This window comes from Passer domesticus, chromosome 3 (assembly GCF_036417665.1).
Source record: "Passer domesticus isolate bPasDom1 chromosome 3, bPasDom1.hap1, whole genome shotgun sequence".
Taxonomy (NCBI): domain Eukaryota; kingdom Metazoa; phylum Chordata; class Aves; order Passeriformes; family Passeridae; genus Passer; species Passer domesticus.
The window spans coordinates 94,883,081-94,903,917 of NC_087476.1; the positions used below are offsets into that span (position 1 = coordinate 94,883,081).

At 39.4% G+C, this 20,837-nt stretch overlaps 1 protein-coding gene across 3 annotated transcripts in view; it reads left to right on the top strand.

Moving 5' to 3' along the window:
• PRKCE (protein kinase C epsilon) overlaps positions 1 to 20,837 on the top strand; it is a 285,873-nt gene that overhangs the window by 229,205 nt on the left and 35,831 nt on the right. For all 3 annotated transcript variants that reach the window (XM_064414463.1, XM_064414464.1, XM_064414465.1), the window contains exon 11: positions 748 to 902. In XM_064414463.1, the coding sequence (XP_064270533.1) occupies positions 748 to 902 (155 nt within the window). The remainder of the gene's footprint in view (positions 1 to 747; positions 903 to 20,837) is intronic.

Below are 20,837 nucleotides of genomic sequence, written 5' to 3' on the forward strand. Positions count from 1 at the left end.
ATGGTGTGACTGACTGAGAATCTCAGTTACTATTCTCAAGGAACATTCATTTCTAGTCCTCCATCATGGAAATAGGTTTGAAAACTTGAACAAGGAAGTGATAAGCATTAGAAGAATATACAAAGAACCTGATATGTATTTTAATCATGCAATCCTATTTCATTATGAGGGTTTGAGGCAATTGAAAAAAAACATATATAAGTGTTTGAGATTGGCAGCACTGGTTTCTGTAGCTTAACAGTTCGAAATAATTTTTTGCATTTCTTGGGGAAGATGCTTTGCAGACAAAGTAACTGCTAAGAGAAGAAGTGCAGAAAGAAGACTGAAATTTTCCCAGCAGCCTGTCAATAGTTGATGAAATTGACCTATCTTTTAATGGGTTACTATGGCTAAATTTTCTAAAACTATGGTTTTCATGGCTAAACTGTAAAAGAAATAACATCTCTTAAGTATCTCTATTATTATATGAACTGGATTATAATTCCATATGTATTTGTTGATGTGTGGATATTTGTGTGTGTATGTTGTTTAATATGTTATTTTGACTGCCATTTTCTCATTTCTCACCTTGAGACTCATCTCATTTTCTTTAGGTTTGGTGGGTTTTGGTTGTCAGCTTTCTCCTTTTTCAGAATTGTAGCATTTGTTTCTTTTATTTATTGATGTAAGTGCTCAGTCAACTGCTTCAAGCAGTTCTTTATGTCACTAAAAGAAATTAGCTAAATAGCACTGTTTAATTAATTTCAGGACCGCCTCTTTTTCGTCATGGAATATGTAAATGGAGGAGACCTAATGTTTCAAATCCAACGCTCACGCAAATTTGACGAACCTCGATCCCGCTTTTATGCTGCAGAAGTCACATCAGCACTCATGTTTCTTCACCAACATGGCGTCATCTACAGGTACTTTTTTTGATCAAAAATAAAGTATTCTTGGGGCTTTGGGATGGTTTGGGCTGAAATCTTCCATCTCTTAGCAACCAGTTTTAGATTAGTTGTTTGTTCCAATTTGCTTACACAGAACTTTTTTTTGGCTGTTTATCATTGAGAATGTTAACATTTGAATAGCCTCTGCAGCAGTCGCCAGCTGTGTGTGCCAGTTTTGTGTTCTAGTCCAAATAAAGTGGGTTTGAAAAAGCTTGGCACAGTGCGACCCAGAGGTGACCTTTCTGCAGATCGGCGCAATCTCTGTACTTTCCTCCCTGTGCCATAGATTTCCTCTTGGTTTCTAACCCCCTGCCACTTCCTGAGTTTGTTTGTCTTAGTTGTCTCCACTCCGATACAATCGGGATGGTCGTTTGCAATGCTTTGCTTATGCCCCTTCCTCTTGACTGTTTGGGTGAAGGCTTAGTCACCAGCAGGAAGTGGCTCTTTGGAGACAATTCTGATTTGCTTTCAAGTGCCCTACATCTATTTGAACCTCCTCCACTGGCCCGTCTCTAATCTTCAACAACATGCACACGCACACACAGAAAGTGCATATTGTTGTGCTGGGATGAAGAATGCATTTAGGGATAGGCTTTATTATTAAAACTAAGGATTCGCTTTGAAAAATTTCACCCCGATGTTAATGTGTTTATTAAATCCTTTATCTTGTCATTTCACACTTCCTCTCTGTTTTTATTTGTTTTTAGCAGCCTGTTATTACTTGAGATAAATTCGGGCTCTCACAAGCAACATGCTTAAGTTTTGTAATACAAATCTGTCCTGCCTAATAAAACCTCTGAGTTCTTCAGATGTAACTGAACTCCATTTTATCCCTTGATATTCCTACCCTCTCTCAAGTTATCAGTTTTCATTTGAGGTAGTCATCTCAGAGACAGGCAGTCACAGGTATTGTGACCAAAACATCAAGATAAGGATATAGAATTTTTCACATCCCTGGATTCATATATAGGCAGGTCTTGAGAGTACTAGAAATTGAGAAGGATATATTAAATTTTTAGTAACCAAGGTTGAGTGCTAAGTTCCATTAGTAGCAATTGGCTTTGCTGCATACAAAGGGATTCAAAGGTAAATTTCTCAAAGGCATCTCCTTTCCAACTACAAAGCAAACAGGAGAACATCACAGCTTTTGAGGAAAGTAAATCTCTTTGAAAGTGGTCTTTTCATCAAAAATCTAGTTTTCTTTATAAAATTCTTTGCTAGCTGCAACTCTTAATCTCCATCTTTTATTAAAGCTGGTATGATGTTTGCATACTTGGTTGTACTTTTGAGCCTGACAATTCACAAGGGTTTGTTTTCAAGTGCTGGAGATCCAACAAATTTCTTGCCTTTCCTGCCCATATCATATTTCCTATTCATTGTCTGCATTTATTTCCAAAGCTAGGTATTTGTACATTCACATAATAGAATGTGACAACTTCAGAATTTATAAGTATCTGTCATAAGGGAAACAGACAAGTTTGGCACTTTGAAATGTGAGGGATTTTGAGGATTTGTCTCCATTAAATACTCCTGGAAGCTGGAGGTAGATATCTTGTAATTAGCAGTTTAATGGTTTCTCTGAACCAGCAAGAAAGAATTGGTATAAAATTACATCTCCCTTCTTTATATGAATGTGCATTCATTCACCCCGCCATCTTTCACTGCTCCCATCCCTTAACACACATCCTCCTTTCTCTCTACTCTTTCTCTCCTACCACTTTTCTCTTGCCCTTCATGTAGCTTCTGCTGAGTGTTGGCTCCTAGCTGGATGCACTGAATCATTTCATGTGCGTGTGTTCTTTGTATAACTTCATCAGCAGAATGCTTCCATGACAGGAGAAATGTCAAATGTCATTCTGAGACAATGTTTCATAATTTAAATTTCACAGTGTACTCAGATCTTTTGATTCAGACACTCTGCTGACATGTCTGACATGCATGCTAGAGTATGTAAATGAGCTTGTAAATGGCATGTTACGCTGAGTGTATGATCAGAAGACACATGAGAACATGAGTTGTAGGATGAAGCATAAACTATTGAAAGCAACAGGAAGAAATTAGGAGCAGATTCAGTTGTATTTTGTTTTGACACAGGCTTTTGGATCTTGACATAGCTATGTTTGTAAGAATAATTTGTTTTCTTAAATCTGACGTACTAGGAGTTCAAATAGTTGTAAAATGAACATCCCAGTTACACTGTAAAATACAAGTAGAAAGAAGAAATTATTTTAAATTAATTAATCATAAGAAAATGTCAGAATTCATTCACAATGTGCCAGGCCTTGGGAGAATGCATTTGTGGATGTCAAGCGTGCTTAAGAATAGTTGTCTTGCACTGAACTGTTTCAGCTTAATTATTCCATACCTGACTGCATTATTTACTACAATGCTAAAAATGCATTTGGATCAAGTCACTCCTTTACATCTCCAAAGCTCTTATTAGCTGGCAAACAAGGAAAGAAAAGGGAAATAAAAAATAGAAAATAAAACAACCTTTGCTCCTAAATAACTACCAGTCATAACTACCTCACATGCCTTCAGATATTTTAATAAAGAATACTTCTGTGTAATTATATTTCTAGAAAAAACATTGTGGTGTGAAATTAATGGTTATTCTCCAAAGTGGGAAATGTTGCTTGTGTGGGCACTACTTCAAGGAAAGTAGGGAATATATAAATAAAGTAAGATGTTTGATGGAAATGTAGGTTTCAAAATAGTTGCTATACCTTCTGATCTTTTTTCAGTCTTGTATGTGGAAGTATTTGTTTGGAGCTAAACAAAGTTATATTTTTGGAAGTAAATAACTAGCTTTAGCTCATGCTTTGGCTTGTTGGTTAAGTTTTTAGAAAGTGCTATGATGATACTAAATGATCATCTTTTGTAATAACTGGTTTATCCTCATTTCCCCTGGAGTTCAAAGAGAAAGCCAGCTCCCTGTTTAGCAATAGAAATTATTCTCTGAGTTCACATCTTTGCAGCTAGCCCAGCAGTTGTTCCCAGACTTGTCCAATTACCGGTGTGCTCATTGGAATTACATGTATCTTCCTTATGTTTATCCTCCTTATTCTTATTGAGTTTTAGTTGGAAATAAAGATGAACCTCACAACTTTTATATATAAAGATATTCCATTACTGAATGCATGTTGTATGATATATAAACTTTAGGATAATTTTTAGGGTGGCATTTTTAAAGGTCTGATGTTACTGTTTTGTCAAAAACACTTCAACAGCCTAATAAAAATATTTACATTATCCCTGCCACTTTCCCTCTCATCTGGCATTCAGCTATTCAGGCACATGTCAGACTGGGGCCTGATAATACAAGTAGAGTTAATCAGACACTAGAGAAGTTTCAATCCCATTTTCTGGCACTTGTCCTTGTTTGTGTTATGCAATTGCAATTGCACCACTTAGAAAAAATGTATCCAAGCTTCAGGAATTAAGGACTAGGAATCTCATTTTGATTTTTTTTGTGAGCTGGACTGGAGTTTGAACTTGGTGATGAAAGGTTGTGGACTATGTTCAGTGTCACCTGCCCCTGGAGTCTGGTGTATTTTAAGTCAGTTTTCATAATATATTAATATATATTATGTCTATATAAAATATATTAATATATATTCTCGTGTAGGGAAAATGCAACAAACAGTGTGTTAAGTAACTGTGAGTTCTGTACTCCCCTCTTGCACTGAATTTCAACATTCCTGTGCTCTTCCTGCAGATATATGTAAATGTGGCATGTTCTTGTTTCACTTGGAGATGTTGGGCTGAGGTCAGGAGAATCTGGCTGGCTGGCTGCTCTCAGTGTAGGAGTTCATGTGAGGTGACACAAGTGACCTGCTACGTCCTGAAATACCTACAAAGAACTGGTTTCCCCCCAGGCAGGAAGGCCAGCACAGAACAGGGTACCTCTTCAGGAACATAAATGACAGTGTCCCCAGTTCATACATGATTTAGGAAAGAACTGTGAGGTGTAAGCATTGTTTCAGTAGTTGTGTGTTGCTTGGTCTCTGTTATCCTCCAGAATCATTCAAGTACTCTCTCTGGAGCACAAAAGAAAAAAAAACTGAGTGTATACAATTTCCACCTGAAAGGATGAAAAATACCTTAACTTAAATTAGTGTCACCTGCTTTGGATTGACTAATGTAGGAGCAAATTTTTTGGTTTCAAGTGTAAGATCTATGAGATGTTGCCTTCAAATCATGCAGCAGCTGGTCACGATGGAGTCCTTATTCATAACTATGGGTTATTATGTTCCTCAGTAATATGAAGTAATAACCCAGCCTGTGACTTGCTGGAGCTTTCTGAGGCTCTCTACACTCTGTAATTAATGTGTTGGTCATGATGAAGGATTTATTAACACTGAATTGAGGTAAATGTGGATGTAAATATGCTGATGCCAATCCTTGAGTACCTCCGGGCTTTTTCCATACACAACTACCCTAAGAACTTGTTTGAACACTAACTGAATTTTTCCCTGGATAATCAGTTTTCCCAGCATTCCTGTTTATCAGGGCAGCACACACCAGTTTTTCAGAAAGAAGAACTACCTAAAATTAAAAGCACTTTCATTAGTGTGTCTTTTTGTGAAATAAGAATATTTATTTATAAAGTGTGACTTCATTGGTGGTTGTGTGATTCAGTGCAACCTTGGCAGAGTCATGAGGAGTTATATTTACACTGATGAAAATGTTGCATGGTCAGTGGTTAACATGTTAAAAGTCATCATTCTCCCAATTTACCTTACTATGTTATTTTTGAGTGGCAGCAGCCAAATAAAATTCCCCTCCCCCCTATTTTTTTAAGCAAAACTAGACGTGGAACATTTTGATTTAAGTATGTAAAGATTATCTTACTGCAACTCTGAATAGTTAAAGGTTAAATTGGTGCTTTAGCTGTGGTCCATGAAAGAGGGCAAGACCTTGTACCCTCACCTGGCATATTCACACCTAAGGATAGGAATATACTGAATACACGGTCCTCTCCACATAAGCTGCCTGTTGCAGCAGTCCACTACAGAGAAGTTACAGTTTGCTTCTGGCCCAAGTGAGCAAAAAACTATTTCCATCAGCTTCAGTAAAAATAGGAAGCAAGGAGTGAATTGTGCAGGTTTTTCTGGACTCCCAGTGTCTCCAGGGACTGCTGCCCAAGCCATGCCACCTGACCAGTGCTCCTGGCCGGGTTTGAGCCCTGGACTACATCCACACTCTCTCTGCTCTGCCTGCTCTAGTTTCTAAAACTAAACATGAGCTCCAACGGGATTTTAGTCAGTGGCCTCCTGCCCTCTTTGCACTTTTTCTTGCTGGATCTAGGCAGATCAACAGTCATGAAATGCATAAATAAGCAGGATGTCTTCCCCGCAGGAAAAGGCAGTGGGCCGGGGTGGAGAGGAGCGGAGCTGAGGGAGATGAGAAGCAGGAAGGAGAGTTGGTTCCCAGGCTTCTGGCATTCGGGCCCAGGGAGTCCACCCTGCCATCTGCCCAGCTTATGTATTGTGCTAAAGGCTCTGTCGTATAGGAGAGCCTTTGACAAGGTTTCCAGCTGTGGAAGGATGAGTAAAGGCTGTGGGAATAGGATATGAGCCACATGGTCTTGCCAACTGTAGAATGCTTTTTAAATTTCTCCTGGGTTTGGAACATAAAAAAGTCCTTAGTTGACTGTTGCGTGGGCGTTGGGTATGTGGGGGGCAGGGCTGGGCAGTTAATATTTAGAAGGATAGACCAGCACCATTGACCTTATTTGGGGAATGACAAGGTACTTCCAGGGGGAATTCTTGGTAGAGGGGTCAGCATTGTTTTTTTGCTTCGTGTTTATTTGGTGCAAGATTTTCTTGTTTAATGACCATTTGTATAGTGTTGTATTGTGTAAATAAAGCTATGACCTTTACCTTCTGATAACAGTATAGGAGTGAGTTAATGTTAAATGAGAGTGAGCAGGGAGTGGGAATCTGCCAGGGTTAATGCCAAGTTTACATTCCTCTGAGGGCAGCCATGTTCCGGTACCCTCAATAGAAAGGGCAACAGGACCTCTCAACAGATAATAGCAGCGAAATGTTACAGAACATATTTGTATTTATTTCTGGGTGAATGTCACTGATTTTAGATGATTGATGTTTGTGTCTTTATTTTATAACAGGAAGAAATGTGTGTTATCTCTCAGCGTTTGATAAGAAGATTTTAACTCAGAGAAACATACACAAAATAAAAAGCCAGTAGAGCTGCAGCACATGTGAAACTGAACTGCACTGATACAGAACAAACCCATTAGTTTTCCTAAACTGCTGAGACACAGAGCTGTTTCTGCAGAATCAGGTACACTAGCTCCAAACAAAATCAAACTCTGCAAACAATTTTCTAACAGAAAAAAGAGAATGCTTTCTGTGTCACAGTGCATTAAAAATCTAAAGGTGCTTCCTACATGTAATTCTGCTGCTAACAGACAAAACGTAGGATTGAATTTTACTGTGCCCTTCAGTCATGTTTGTCTTCAAACAATGAAAAATATTTCTATAACCCAGTTGCAGTGGTGTTCAAACTATGTCACATTAAAGGTGAGGCTTTGCCTTTTTCGTGCTATTGAATGCATCTACTAAAGTTTCGTAATGATGGAAAGAAGTGCACAGCAAATATGGTTCTGAAGTAGTAGTCTTTTAACAAAGAATCACTTGGGCTGGAAGGAAGCTTCTTCAATACCCTGCCATAGGCAGTGACACCTCCCACTAGACCAGGTTGCTCAGAGTCACATCCAACCTGTCTGTAAACACTTCCAGGGATGAGGCATCCACAGCTTCACTGGGCAACCCATTCCAATGACTCACTGCCTTCATGGTAAAGAATTTCTTCTTAATATCTAAAAATACTGGCAGTTTGAATCCATTCCCCTTTGTCCTGTCACTACATGCTCTTGTAAACAGTCTTCCTCCATCTTTCTTGTAGGCTCCCTTCAGGTACTGGAAAGCCAGACTTATGTCATTCTGAAGCCTTCTCTTTTCCAGGCTGCACAATCCCAATTCTCTCAGCCTTTCCTCACAGGAGAAGTGCTCCATGCCTCTAATTATCTTTGTGGCCCTCCTCTAGGCTCTCTCCATGTCCATGTATGCCCTGTGCTGGGCACCCAAGAGCTGGATGCAGCACTGCAGGTGGGGTCTCACCAGAGGGGAGTAAAGGGACGAAAACCTCTCCCTTGTCCTGCTGCCCATGGTGCTTTGGTTGCAGCCCAGGATACAATCCGCTTTCTGGGCTGTGAAGTTGGGAAATAATGCAAAATGTTTGATGAAAACAAATAAGGAACTTTATTTATTTGGGGAGTTTTTAATAGTGATGACAAAAATGCTGAACAACCTTAAAAGGAAATTTTAATTATGCCCTTCAGTAAAGACATCTGCATACAACTTCTATTTTTTTGGCCAGAACCTTGCTACTTTTGGCTCCATGTTTACATTTACTCTCTTTGCCCATCTTCCCACCCCCTTTTTTATCCACCTCACTGTCATATAAGAGCTTATCACTTAGACACTCCTCCAGCAAACATTTCTGCATGCAGATCATTACTCCAAGGCTGATTTTGATTGTGAGACTGTTCATATGCATGATGTCTGCAGCTTCTTGAATGAGTTGGGACCTTGGTTTGACTTCTTAGATAGAAAACATGTTTATTTTAAAAAAGCAAGTCATCACATTTGAGAAGACACTGTTATTAAAGACCATATGTTCTTTTGCTTAAAACTGCAAAAGGCAGTGGAAAATGAAAATTTAGCCAATCCAATAGCCAACATAACTGAGTTGTCATTGAATCCTTTGAAAATCTTTAAAATGTCTGTTTAGCTGACAGCTTGTACTCCAATGGAAGAAAACAGATATAATATTGTTCACTAGGAGATTAATTAAATAGGCCTGTAAAACTAAAACAGAGAAAACACAGCCAGTAAGAACCCCAGCATTTTGGGGAGTGCACCAAAGTCTTTATTCCTACCAGAATAAATAGTGGTAGGATTACATCAGAAAGACCTTGGACAGGCAAGGTGCAGTCTAACCAAAAGAATCAGAAAGTGGAACAAAATGGCTCTGGTGGCCCTGACAGTACTAAAAATGAACAGAAAGGGGAGGGGTAACAAGGCCAGAGTGATAATAAATCCCTTCTTCTGCCAAGAGAATGTGCAGTATTGCATGCCCCTCTCCTTGGCTGCCACTGTGTCACAGTGCCTGAACAAGCAGCTTCCCAGAGCAGCAGACAGTAGGACAAATAATCATAAGTAGGAGTCTTCATCATCTCAGCAGCACTGAGTACATGTGGAGGAGGCAGATGTGGAACAGGAATAGCAAGGTCAGCTTTTACCAAGATGGGAGATTGTGTAGTCTCTGCAATGTCATGTCCCCAGCAATGGATGGCTCCAGGGACAGACAATTTACTCTCACCACCAAGTTGAATTTTAGTCCCCCAAGACCATTTATGATGGGGGTACAATATTTCAGATTTAAAAAATTATTACAATAACATCCAGCTTTTGAGAAGAGAGGCTTATGAGAAGCCCAAGCAGCACTTCTCACAATGTACATACCCCATGGGTCTTCACTTCTTGCTTCCTGCTTAAAGAATTTGTTTCCAGTAGTCAGTCTTACAAAACAGCAGAAAGAGAGTGCAAATAAATGTGAGAGGCCAGAAATAATGGTGGTACTGATATATGTGTGCTTTTTTCCTCCAAGCTGCCATTTCCCTCTCCTGATGTATGCAAGACACAGAAAATGTCACTGCCAAATGCAAACAGTACATGCAGTTGTATGCATTTTTTTTTTCATGTAGATTTGACAGTGGCAGTCATAAAAGTATTCTTCACAAGATATTCCAGTATTAAAGTGTGTGATTGCCCCTCCAAGGGAAGGGGAGGATGGGATGGCAGCAGCAGATTACCAGTATATCAGTCACTATGGGTGAGCTTTGGTATGAAACTGAATAATACAGAAGCAGTACCTAAAAAAATTAACTGAAGAAAGCTTGGTTACTACCTGGACAGTTCAAAACATGGAATATAAAGTATAAAATTAAATGGTCACAAATAAACATTATAGCCCTTCACCAGGTATTTACTTGATTTATTATAGGGTTTCCAAGGGAGATCCTGTGGTCTACTAGGACCCATTTTAAAAAATGCCTAAATATATTCTAACACAAATAATGAGTCAGATGGAATTGCTATGGTCAGTTAAGTGCATAATGGATATTTAAAAGCTTTCAAACATCAATAAATTTGAAAGAGCTCTAACAGAGTACTTGTAAAACAAAAATAATTGGCTCTTAAGAAACTGCCTGAGTGTATATCTGCGTAAACTTAACTACCAGTGAGAGGACAGCAAGTGTTTATGGTTCTGTATACTGAGGATATAAAAGGAATACCAAATGCCTGCCAGTTCATCTGCTGATAATCTGTAATGGGTCCAGAGAGGCCATGAGTATTATCAAGAGGCTCTGATTCTCATCTATATAAAAGGACCCTCAGGTTGTGCATGAAGAAATTAGACAGCAGCTCAGCAGCATACATGCCTCGCACAAGGCTAAAGGCACTCTGCAGCAAGCTTGTTGAAGCTGTCTCTGCTGAAACCCTGTAAGTTAATTTCCACAGACACTGAGTGAGAAGTGTCCCAAGCAAAGGGGAAAGAAACCCTTCAGGCAACACTGGTTTTTAGGCAGGTTCTCTCTTCACCTTTTAAAAATTCACAAAAGAACAAGAAATAGATAATTTGCCAGCTCCACATCAGAGCTAGTGGTGTGTTTGCACGCAAAGTAGGACAAAAGTTTGGGGTTTCTGTGGGTGTCCCAAGAGGAAGAGGATTTCACCATAATTTTTAAAACATCTGCAGATTGAGTAGTTGTTTTGTCCATGAGCAAGAGGGCTTGAAGAAATTTTGAAACAGCATCCTGGAAGTTCTCTGTGTGGTAATAACAACAAAACATTAACTGGTATTAGTGAGCTATAGCTTATAAAACCAGAGACAATTTGATGACAAATCTGGTATAAATCATTACTACTGCAGACTTTTCTCCCCTGGCTCAGATATGTGTGCTCTTAGATAGGGCAAAATAATATAAACCAAATCCAAGACAGATTACACTAAAATCAAAAATTGTGCCCATAGCACATTTAATTATAGGGTTTGGTTTTTACACACCTTATATAATGGAATCCATTTAAAAAACAGTCAAACATAGTTATGTTTGCCTAATTACAGCCACAGAATTATGGGGATAGGAAGACAGCGGAAGGATTGGTGTCTGGGGCAGTAAAGGATGAAAGGGTGGAACGGTATCATTGCTGATGAAGTCCTTTGTGTCATCATTTAATGAGTCTGAGTTGAGAATCACAGTGTCCTTTAACATTTTTTTGCTACACTATCAAGTATTAACACAATACTATAAATTGGTTGCACGGACTAAAAACTAATACACTTATTTGTTTCAGGGTTGGGCAATAGTGAGTTTAATATATCATAGTAGAGATATAGTACAGCTTCTGCAACTTCTCTCCCATTCTGTTTGAAAAGCATTTGGATAATCTTTCTCAGAGATTTTTTTTTCATGCATTTTTATTTGGAATTCAAAATGTGATAATAGATAATAAAAAAAATATGTTGTAAATATGACATGACATGGGAGTAGAGAAACCACCAGCTGGTGTATAAGTGACTGTTTCTTAAAAATCTCTGATTTACAGTAAAACCTCTTTCCGACACTAGAAGAAAAAAGCAATTTTACAATGGAATTAAATTGTACTCAGTGTGCTCAGTTTAAGGCTGTCAGAAGGATGCAAAGAGACTTTATTGTGCATTATAATTTAATTAAACTTTATGTGTAAGCTGTATAATTAGGTTGCTTGCTAGTCTTTGCCCGCATAACTATCTGGAGCTTTATGGGATAATTTCTGCTCTTGTCAGAACATAAAGTCTGGTTAGCAGGTCTTGGAAGAGACTGGGCATGCTGAAGTTACAAAGATAATTCCTCAGGCCCAAAATAATTTTTTCATGTTCACAAAATTGTTTAAGAACAGCCTACACTGACCAGTATGTTAATGTTATAATCCTACTGGAGGTGATATGTTAATGTTATAATCCTACTGAAGGTGATATTTACATGCAATGACTACCTAGAAAGTACCAAATGGTAGAGATTAAAATCACATTTAGCTTCTCAAATCTTTATTCTCTCTTGTATTTGGACTGGACTGTTGGCTTCTCTTGGTAGTGTCTCTGTCTTCACGGCTGAAGTTAAATTGCAGTAGCACTCTCCTAACCTTGATGTTGGCAAAAGTGAGTACACTGTAAATTTCCTAAGTCATGCCATGTTTTATTTCACGTGAATAACTCATGAGTCATCTTTCCATTGCATTCATATTAATTAAAGATTGTGAGGTGCCTTGTATAAGTAGATTTTAAGTGGTGACATTATAAGTTGGCACTACAGCCAAAGTAGCTTTCCCAAGTACATTTTCTGGAGGAGATGAGGGAAGGCTGCAGGAGCTACATTGGAAACAATGCTGGAGCTGAAACTTCCTGCACATGAAAAGATTGTCTAGAAATGTTTGTGCAGTTTCCTGGCAGAGTTGGGGGCAAAAGTGATTTGATTTTGCAACACAACTGTAATTTTAAAAGAGTATCTTATAAAATACAGTTCTTTGCATTAACATACATAGCACTTTTTAATTATATATCAAAGCGAGAATTGGATTTTGAGCCATCAGATTCTATGACCTCTGTCTGGAAGCAGTATTAGGAGTTTATTTCATGCATAGATCAACATATAAGGGCAAGCAACTCCCAATTTTTCAGGTGCCTTCTTCATGCTTTACAGGTAAACAATATTCTTCTTAATTTTGCCAGAATCCCTCCACTGCAGTGATCTTCCATCAAACATAATGGAAAATTGTTAACTCTACAGAATTTTGGAACAGACAAACTCTTCGTATAATAGAATGCTTTTAGAAAATTAAAGGACAAAATAAATTTAATTCACAGTTTTTACAAGAATTTCTGCAGAAATCTGTTAAACTGCTGTCGACTGCTGCTGTTTTGATCCCAAATAAACACAGCAGGGTTAGAAAAGGTTTTAAATTAAGAGCCTACATACCCTTCCCAAGTTCAGACCATGTGATAGGTTAAAAACATGTTTAGGCATGTGAACTATGCTACTGAAATCAGAATAGAAGCAAAAATTACTAAAATCTTTCTTCTACTTATTCCATATAAGTAAACATTTTGTTGGAAGCAACATTCTTGCTGTGTTACATCATTTCATTTATGCTATATAATTTATTTAGTCCTTTCTGTGTAATATTACAGGCACCACTCTGTGGAAATGCTTTCCATAAAAAGACCAAAGTGAAGTTGGAAAAAATCAGTGTCTGTGCAAAAGTTCACTGCAGAGTTTTTCTGTTCTGCATAAGAAAGCATTTTTCTCCATGGAAACGTGATATGGAGCTTAAGAGGAGTCTACTTACTGCTGGGATCTGCGTTTGTTCCCCGCTAAGGACACCCTTGGGAGCATAGGGAAGAGGATTTTTTTCAATTGGTTTCTTTTACAAAAAGAAACATTTTATGTAAAAGCCTTCAGCAACCCTTCTCCTTTACATTTTCTGGGCTTCATAAAGGTGCAGAGGGCATTGGCTACTATGGAAAAGGCACTGAAATGTTGGCTTATGCTGGTGCATCAATGGCTTCCTCAGGATATGCTCCCAGTCACCTGTGTTTGGCCATTTTATTGTATGTCCTGTGGTGTGGTTGCCAGACTAAAATATTTTCTTTTTTTTTTAGCATCTTCCTTAAATTTTGTGGAGTATGTACATAGTGTTTGTTCAAAGGAATGAAAGAAAAATAAGACCAATTCCAGTTATAGCACAGGTTCCCTGCATTGCTGTGTTTCCACTTTTCCCCTGAATCTAATAGTGGTTCTATCTATTCCAGATAGAAGCACAAAATAGGCATTATAAAGGACGTAAAAGATTAGTGCTAACTTTTACCAGCAGATTGTAATATTTTACAAGCTTCATCTTTGCTGTGTATCCTCATTTTGGAGTATGCTGACAGTCTGGTTCTTTCCCAGAAATGGCAATTTCTTTTCATTAGTTTTCTTTCAATAAACAACCTTATTGGAATTAAGAAGATAATCTATATTAGCACTGAATAGCCTTCATTGCTTGCATCTGTGTTAGGCAGGTGGATAATAAGGTTGCTCTTAGTCTTATCACAGTGCGCAGGCAACCTGGATGTCTCATTTGGGTAACAGAACTGGACCAAAGCACAAGTTTTATTCCTGGCTGCTGGGAATCATAGAATGATAGCATATCAAGTGGGAAGGAGACTCAGGGATCATCCGATCCAAACTTCCTTGGCAAAAGCACTGTCCAGACAAGATGGCCCAGCACCTTCTCCAGCTGAATCTTAAGAGTGTCCAATACTAGGGGATCCTGTACTTCACCAGGGACATAGTTTTAATGCCAGATTTTTTCCCATTTTGAAAAATTTTCCTCTTGTGTCTAATCAGAATCACTCCAGGAATGTATAGTCTTCTTTTTTCTGTGTGATTTCTTCTAAAAAGTGTATCTAACTTCTTTGTTCCTTTTAAATACTGGAACATGGTGATAAGGTCTACCTTGAGCCTTCTCTTCTGAAGGCTGAACAGCCCAGTTCTCTCAGCCTTTCATCATATGGCAGGATTCTCAGTCCTTTGGTCATCTTTTTAGTGGTACCCTTGTTAATGCAGCCCAGTGTCCTATTTGCTTTCTTTGCTGCAGCAGCACATTGTTCACTCACACTGAGCTTGTTGTCCACCAGGACTACCAGATCTCTTCCCACAGAGCTGCTCCCTTGCTGGGTAGATACGGGTTTATGCTCCACTCCGGATTATGTTTCCCCAGGTGCAAGACATTACACTTCTTTTTGTTTTGTAACGTTTTGTAACGTCAGCTCACTCTTCCAGACTAGCCAGGTCTTCCTGCAGGGTGGTTCTCTTTCCAATGTGTCCACTTCCCCACTCAGTTTGGTATTGACATCAGTCTTCATCAGGGGACACTTTATCCCATCATGAAGATCACTTGCAAAAATGTTAAGCAACCTTGAAACCAGGACTGATCCCTGGGGGACCTCAGTTGTGACAAGCTGCCAGTTCTAAAATGAACTGTTTACCACCACTCTGGGTGTGTCCTGCCAGCCAGTTCCCCATGAGCCACATGGACTCTTCCAGGCTGTAGCACATCAGTTTCTCTAGGAGGAAGCTGTGGGAAACCATATTCAAAGCCTTGGTGAAATGCAGGTTGATGATGTCCACCACTCGCCCCACTTCAACTGAGCAGATGACTTTGTCATTGAATGCCATCAGGTTTGTCACATACGATTTGCCTTTGGCTAATCCACTATGGATTTTCCCAATCATGTGCTTTGTCTGACTTGTGATAGCCCCAGGAGGATTTGTTCCACAACTCTTCCAGGACCTGAAAGTTAAGACTGATGAGCCTGTTGTTTTCTGGATCCTCCTTTTAGCCCTTCTTGTAGGTGGGGCTGACATTAGACTTCCTCCAGTCTTCTGGGATCTCCATGACTTCTCAAAGACTTTGGAGAGCAGCCAGGCAGCCATGTCATCCACCTTTCTAGACACCCTCAGGTGGATATTGTCAGGGCCCAGTGATTTGTAGGGGTCAAGCTCCTGTAATACATTATACACCAACTCCTCCTTCACTGACAATGGGTGGGTGTTTTCATCAACATGGATTCTTGATCCCAAGCCCATGCACCCAACAGTGTTGATGAAGACAGAGGTGAAGAAAATTTTGGGAAGTGCTGTATTTTCAGTGTTGTTGATGACTAATTACCTCTCCTGTTTAACAATAGGACAATTTTTAGCTTCTATTTCTGCTTGCTCTTTAGGTACCTGAAGAACCCTTTCTTGTGTTTTTGAACATCTCCGTCCAGTTTCAACTCAGTCTGAATTTTTTCTTTCTAAACTCCATCTCTGCACACTCCAGCAATGCCCTTTTATTTCTTAAAAGATATTAATCCGCTTTTCCATATCTGGTACACTTCTCTTTTGGTTTCTGAGCAGACTCATGAGCTCGCAGTTAAGCCAAGGGAAATCTCTTGCTCTGCCAACTTTCTATACTGGTTTTGTATTTCCAGAAGAGCATGCTTGAAACACCCCAGCTTAGTTCCTTTCTTGTCCATGGAAGCTTCCCAAGGAATCCTTCCTAACTGACCTCTGTGCAGGCTGAATTTTGCACTTCTAAAATCTAAGACCTTTGTCTTAGTACTAAGCGTCAGTGTGCTCAGGCAGATCCCAAAGTCCAACAATATGATGATCACTGCAGCCAAAGATATCACTGATGAAGATAATACAAAGCAGGTTTACTTGGTAAACTACTTTGCAAGAAGCAAGCCCGACAGTGCCTCATTTCTGGTTGGCACATCTAATATTTGTATGAGGAAGTGGTTCTCTATGCATTCCAGGAACTTGATGGATGATACGTGAGCTGCTAAATTGTTTTTTCCAACAAATGTATGGGTAGTTGAAGTGATCCATGAGACTCAGGTTCTGTTCAAGTAAAGCTTGCTTTAAATAACATAAATATTGCCTTTTTTGCCTTATTTTCCTGATTGGGAGGTCAGTAGCTGATGCCTACTCTATGATCCCCATTGGAGACAATCATTTTGTTCTTGACCCACAGGAATTCAATAGGGCTTCCACAATCACCATAGCTGACTTCTATACATTCAAGCTTCTCCTTAACATAGAGCATGACACCTACTCCTTTTCTTCCCTGCCTGTTGCCATCCACCATGGTCTTCCAGTCATGTGAGTTGTCTCACCATGTTTCAGTTATTCCTACTTTCTGACTGGGCACAGAGCTCCAGTTTCTTGTGTTTGTTCCCCAGGCTGCAGGCATTGGTATACATGCACTTGAGATGGTTGTTCTTTTGTCTCTCATCTTGGAAGGCAGCTAAGGAATGTTTGTCCTTACTCTGGTTGGCCTGGCTTATTCCCCACGTGGTTTAAATGGCATGAGTATTGCCACTTTGGACCCCACCCTCAGTTTAAAACCCACCTCACCATGGTGGCCAGCCTGTTACCAGAGATTCCCTTGCCTCTTCTAGACAGGTGGATCCCATTTCTCCCTGACACACTAAGAGTCATTGGGGATTGTCCAATTGTCATAAAAGCCAAAACCCTCATGATTGCCCCAGCCACAAAGACAGAGGTTGATTTGCATTATGAATCTATTTTTAGCTTCATCGTTTTCTCCAAGTGGTTAAACAGAAGGATAACTTGTACATCAATAATTTTGCTTGCCCTCTCAGGGTTCTGTAGTCTTCCCTGATTGTGGTCCAGGTTCCAGCTGCCATGTCATTTATGCCTATATGGCATAAGAGCAGGAGTGGCAGAGCATTGTGTGTTTGTGACAACTTGTGACACCCTCTCAGCAACATCCCAGACCTTAGCTCCTGGAATGCAGCACACCTCCAGTGGCTATCAGGCTGGCAGATGGGTGCCTCAGTGCCCCTTAACAAAGAGTCACCCACTGTGAGTCTTCATCACTTCTTTTCATTGCATGCTGCTGATAGAGTTTCTCCTTGCAGACCTGGGTGTCTACAGCTGTTAAAGCTTCATATGTGGTTTTGGTGGGAATGCTGGAGGGTGGGGAATGAAGCAGAATCCTGCTTTTGGTCAGCACCAGGGTCCAAGGTGCCTGCTTATCTGTGGTGTCCACCACAATAATCAGCTCCATCTCAGCATCTCTAATGCCGGACAGCCTTTTAACTGTTTCCTGGTACTCCTGATGCAACAGATCATCAGCCTGTACTCATCTTTGATAGGTCACCTTTTCTCTGAGTGAAAGGTCTAGGCTCTTATTGCAACCTACTACCCATATTGAAGTCTCTTTCCTTACTAGTTCCCTATGGCTGCAAGCATCGGAAGCTTTCTCTGTAGGAATGCTGGGTTTAGCACAGCCTGGTTTTCCCTTCTTCAATCAGTCAACAATATGTTTGGTACTGGTCATTTCCGAGGCAGGTGTTGACATTTATATTACACTGACAAGGAAAATGTCATCTGGTATTCATGGAAAATAAAGACTTTTTCTCTCCAAAAATAATAGGGTCAGAGCACAGGACAAGGGGTTATGTACACCTTAAAATGATCTGCATTTAGCGTGATAGCAGGATAATAATATATAAGATTGGATCAAATTCACCTACACTATCACAGCTTTGACTATCATTTAACAGTAATTTCAGAACTTACACTTGATCTTAATAGTCACTGTGGTGGAGATGATAGGCTTCCAGCAAGGGAAATTTGTTTGCTCAGTATTGTGATTGGGAATGAAAACCCATCTCCCCTGTTGGACTTATATCATATTAGAATAATACTGGGCTTGTTACACAGCATGAGGTTGATTGACCTTTAGGCTAGGGGAAGTGTAAGGCTAACAAGTTAAATGCCATTGAAAACAATTAGCTAAATCATAAATTCAGACTGACCTGATTTATGTATCTGTGATTTAAGGAAGAAATTTGGAGATGTCGGATAAGATCCAGGGCTAAACAGCTGAAAGAGAGAGACTAAAATACTCAAATTCCGTTGGTTCAAGATATTCTGATCCTGTTTTTCTCTGGTGTCTTGACCTTACTAAAGTTCACTTAGTATGTAATGGAAAAAACAACGGGTTTGATAGCAAAATACAGGAAATGCCTGCAATCATGCCTGATTACAGTAGCAGCTTTTCTTTTGGTTTGTTGGGGTTTTTTTCAGAATACTCTTTCTCTGTGCCTGAAACAATGTAGAATAATAATGCTTTGGAGCCCTTTATTTAGTGTGTCAAAGCAGAGCAATTAGATGTCTGGCTTTTTGATGGATATGCATGTAGGGAGTTTTTACACAGGAGAGCTCCATGTGACCTAAGTGAGAAAAAAAAAAGAAATTATTAGAGGGCATAACTTAAAAGCCTAGAAAATTGTGTGTGTGGTAATTCCACCATGACTGAAAAGACAAATAAATGCAGGTCTTTTTAAGAAATCTGCCTTTGTTTGACTTTCAACCACAAAAATGGAAGTTTTACAACTTTGAATTTGAATGAAATCTCTATCTGGAATAAAGGAAGCCAGGAAGCAGCTTGTACTGAATGTACGCAAGGGCTCATATTTATCTCACCTAACTTTAGGATCAAAACTGAAGCTTCTAAGTCAGGATCCTGCTTCTCCTGGAGTACATTTACACTCAGTGGAGTAGGACAGACTGTGTCTTTAGGGAGCTGTGCAGCCCACATGTTCTGTGTATCTTCTGCTTGAAAATACCTGTGGAGATGGCCGTGGAGGGAGCCTGGGGCAAACTGTGGTACTTCAATTAACCTCTTAGGAGTGGTGGCATAAATCTAGTCAGAATCATGCAAAATACAAGATAGAAAATTAAAACCAGAACAAAATGTTTCAGAGCTCTGGTTACATTCATGCTTAAGGTAAATTTTGAAAACTGATGGAGTTGGGGTTGATTACAATATTTTGTTGATTGATTACAATTCTGATTTCCCTCATACCTATATAAGATAAAAGATCCTTGTTGTGGGTTATTAAGGACTCATTGTTGAGATAGCTCAATGAGAACTGCTACAGAAATGCAAAGTGCTACCTAGATATGCATGCATTTGTTTGGTGCATGTTTTCCTACCATGTATAAGAAAGCCTCAGGCAAAAGTTGGTAGAAGAAAAAATTCAGTCTTTTTGGTTAGACACAGAAACTGTATGCCTGAAATGCAAGTGCTCTTTTCTTTTTGCTTGCATGATTTGAATTCTATTGTTTGAATGATAATGATTTTGTCATCCTACTTATTAAGGTCACTGAGAAAAAAAAAAAAAAAAGAGAAAGAAAATAAAACCAACATTGCTTTTGGTTTCCAAAGAAAAACTTTTGAGGATATCCAAACTTCATTAGGGTGTCCACTGATAAATTTGCTTTCTAAGGTTCTGGTAACATTTTTTCAGAACTGAGTATTCAAAACTTGACCTAACAAGCTTTTCTAGCTTCATACTGTCCTTTCACTGTCTTTCATCAAGTGGTTTTATCAAATAATGATTAAGTATTGTTTTCTTTAAAAGGATTATGTAGTAGGCACTTTTAGTTTGCGCTCCACCTAACCTATTGTTATAATATGCAATCTTATTTTGATGTTATTTGAGATGCAAAAATAAGAGCACTGAACCTCACAGAGTAGCATACCACAGTTTGAGTCAGTCCTTGGCTAAGCCTGGGCACCTCTCCTGTCTTCCGTGAGATCACCAAGGTGTCAGTGAGGACAAGATTTATCACATTACATATTAAGCAATGACTGAACGCATGGGCTTTGTAGTGGAAGCTGAAACAGTAAATATCATTAGCAGTAGGACAGGTTTGCTCCCACCCTGAATATGCAGAGCCAGTTAAGAATTTTTCAGCTGAAGTTTTCAAGGAAAAAGTAAGAAAATAGTAGTTTAAAATGAAGTAGAGAGAGTGAGAACAAAAGAAGAAGGTCCCTGAGGAAACTACTGGTAGCCTTAATGTTGGGATGCTCAGCAGGGTGTGGGAGGACCAGGACATGCAGGCAGCTCAGCCCCCATGCAGAGCCAGTCCCTGGCTGGAGCACCAGGCTGGGGCAGTTTACCTCACTTTCACAAAAAGCACAAAGGGTTTGTAAAATCTCAAAGAGGCTTACAAAATGGGAAAATAAATTGGTATCTAATTTAACTTCAAGTTTCTGAGGAAGGTTGTTCATCCTATGCAGTAGGCTTAATGTGAAGCCAGGTCCATTTGTGGCAATTCTTATTTGGTACAAAAATTCCAGGTCTGTCGGCCATGGGAAGGGAGAGTTGCCACTGGGATCCTACAAAAAAGCTTGTCTAAATCGAGTT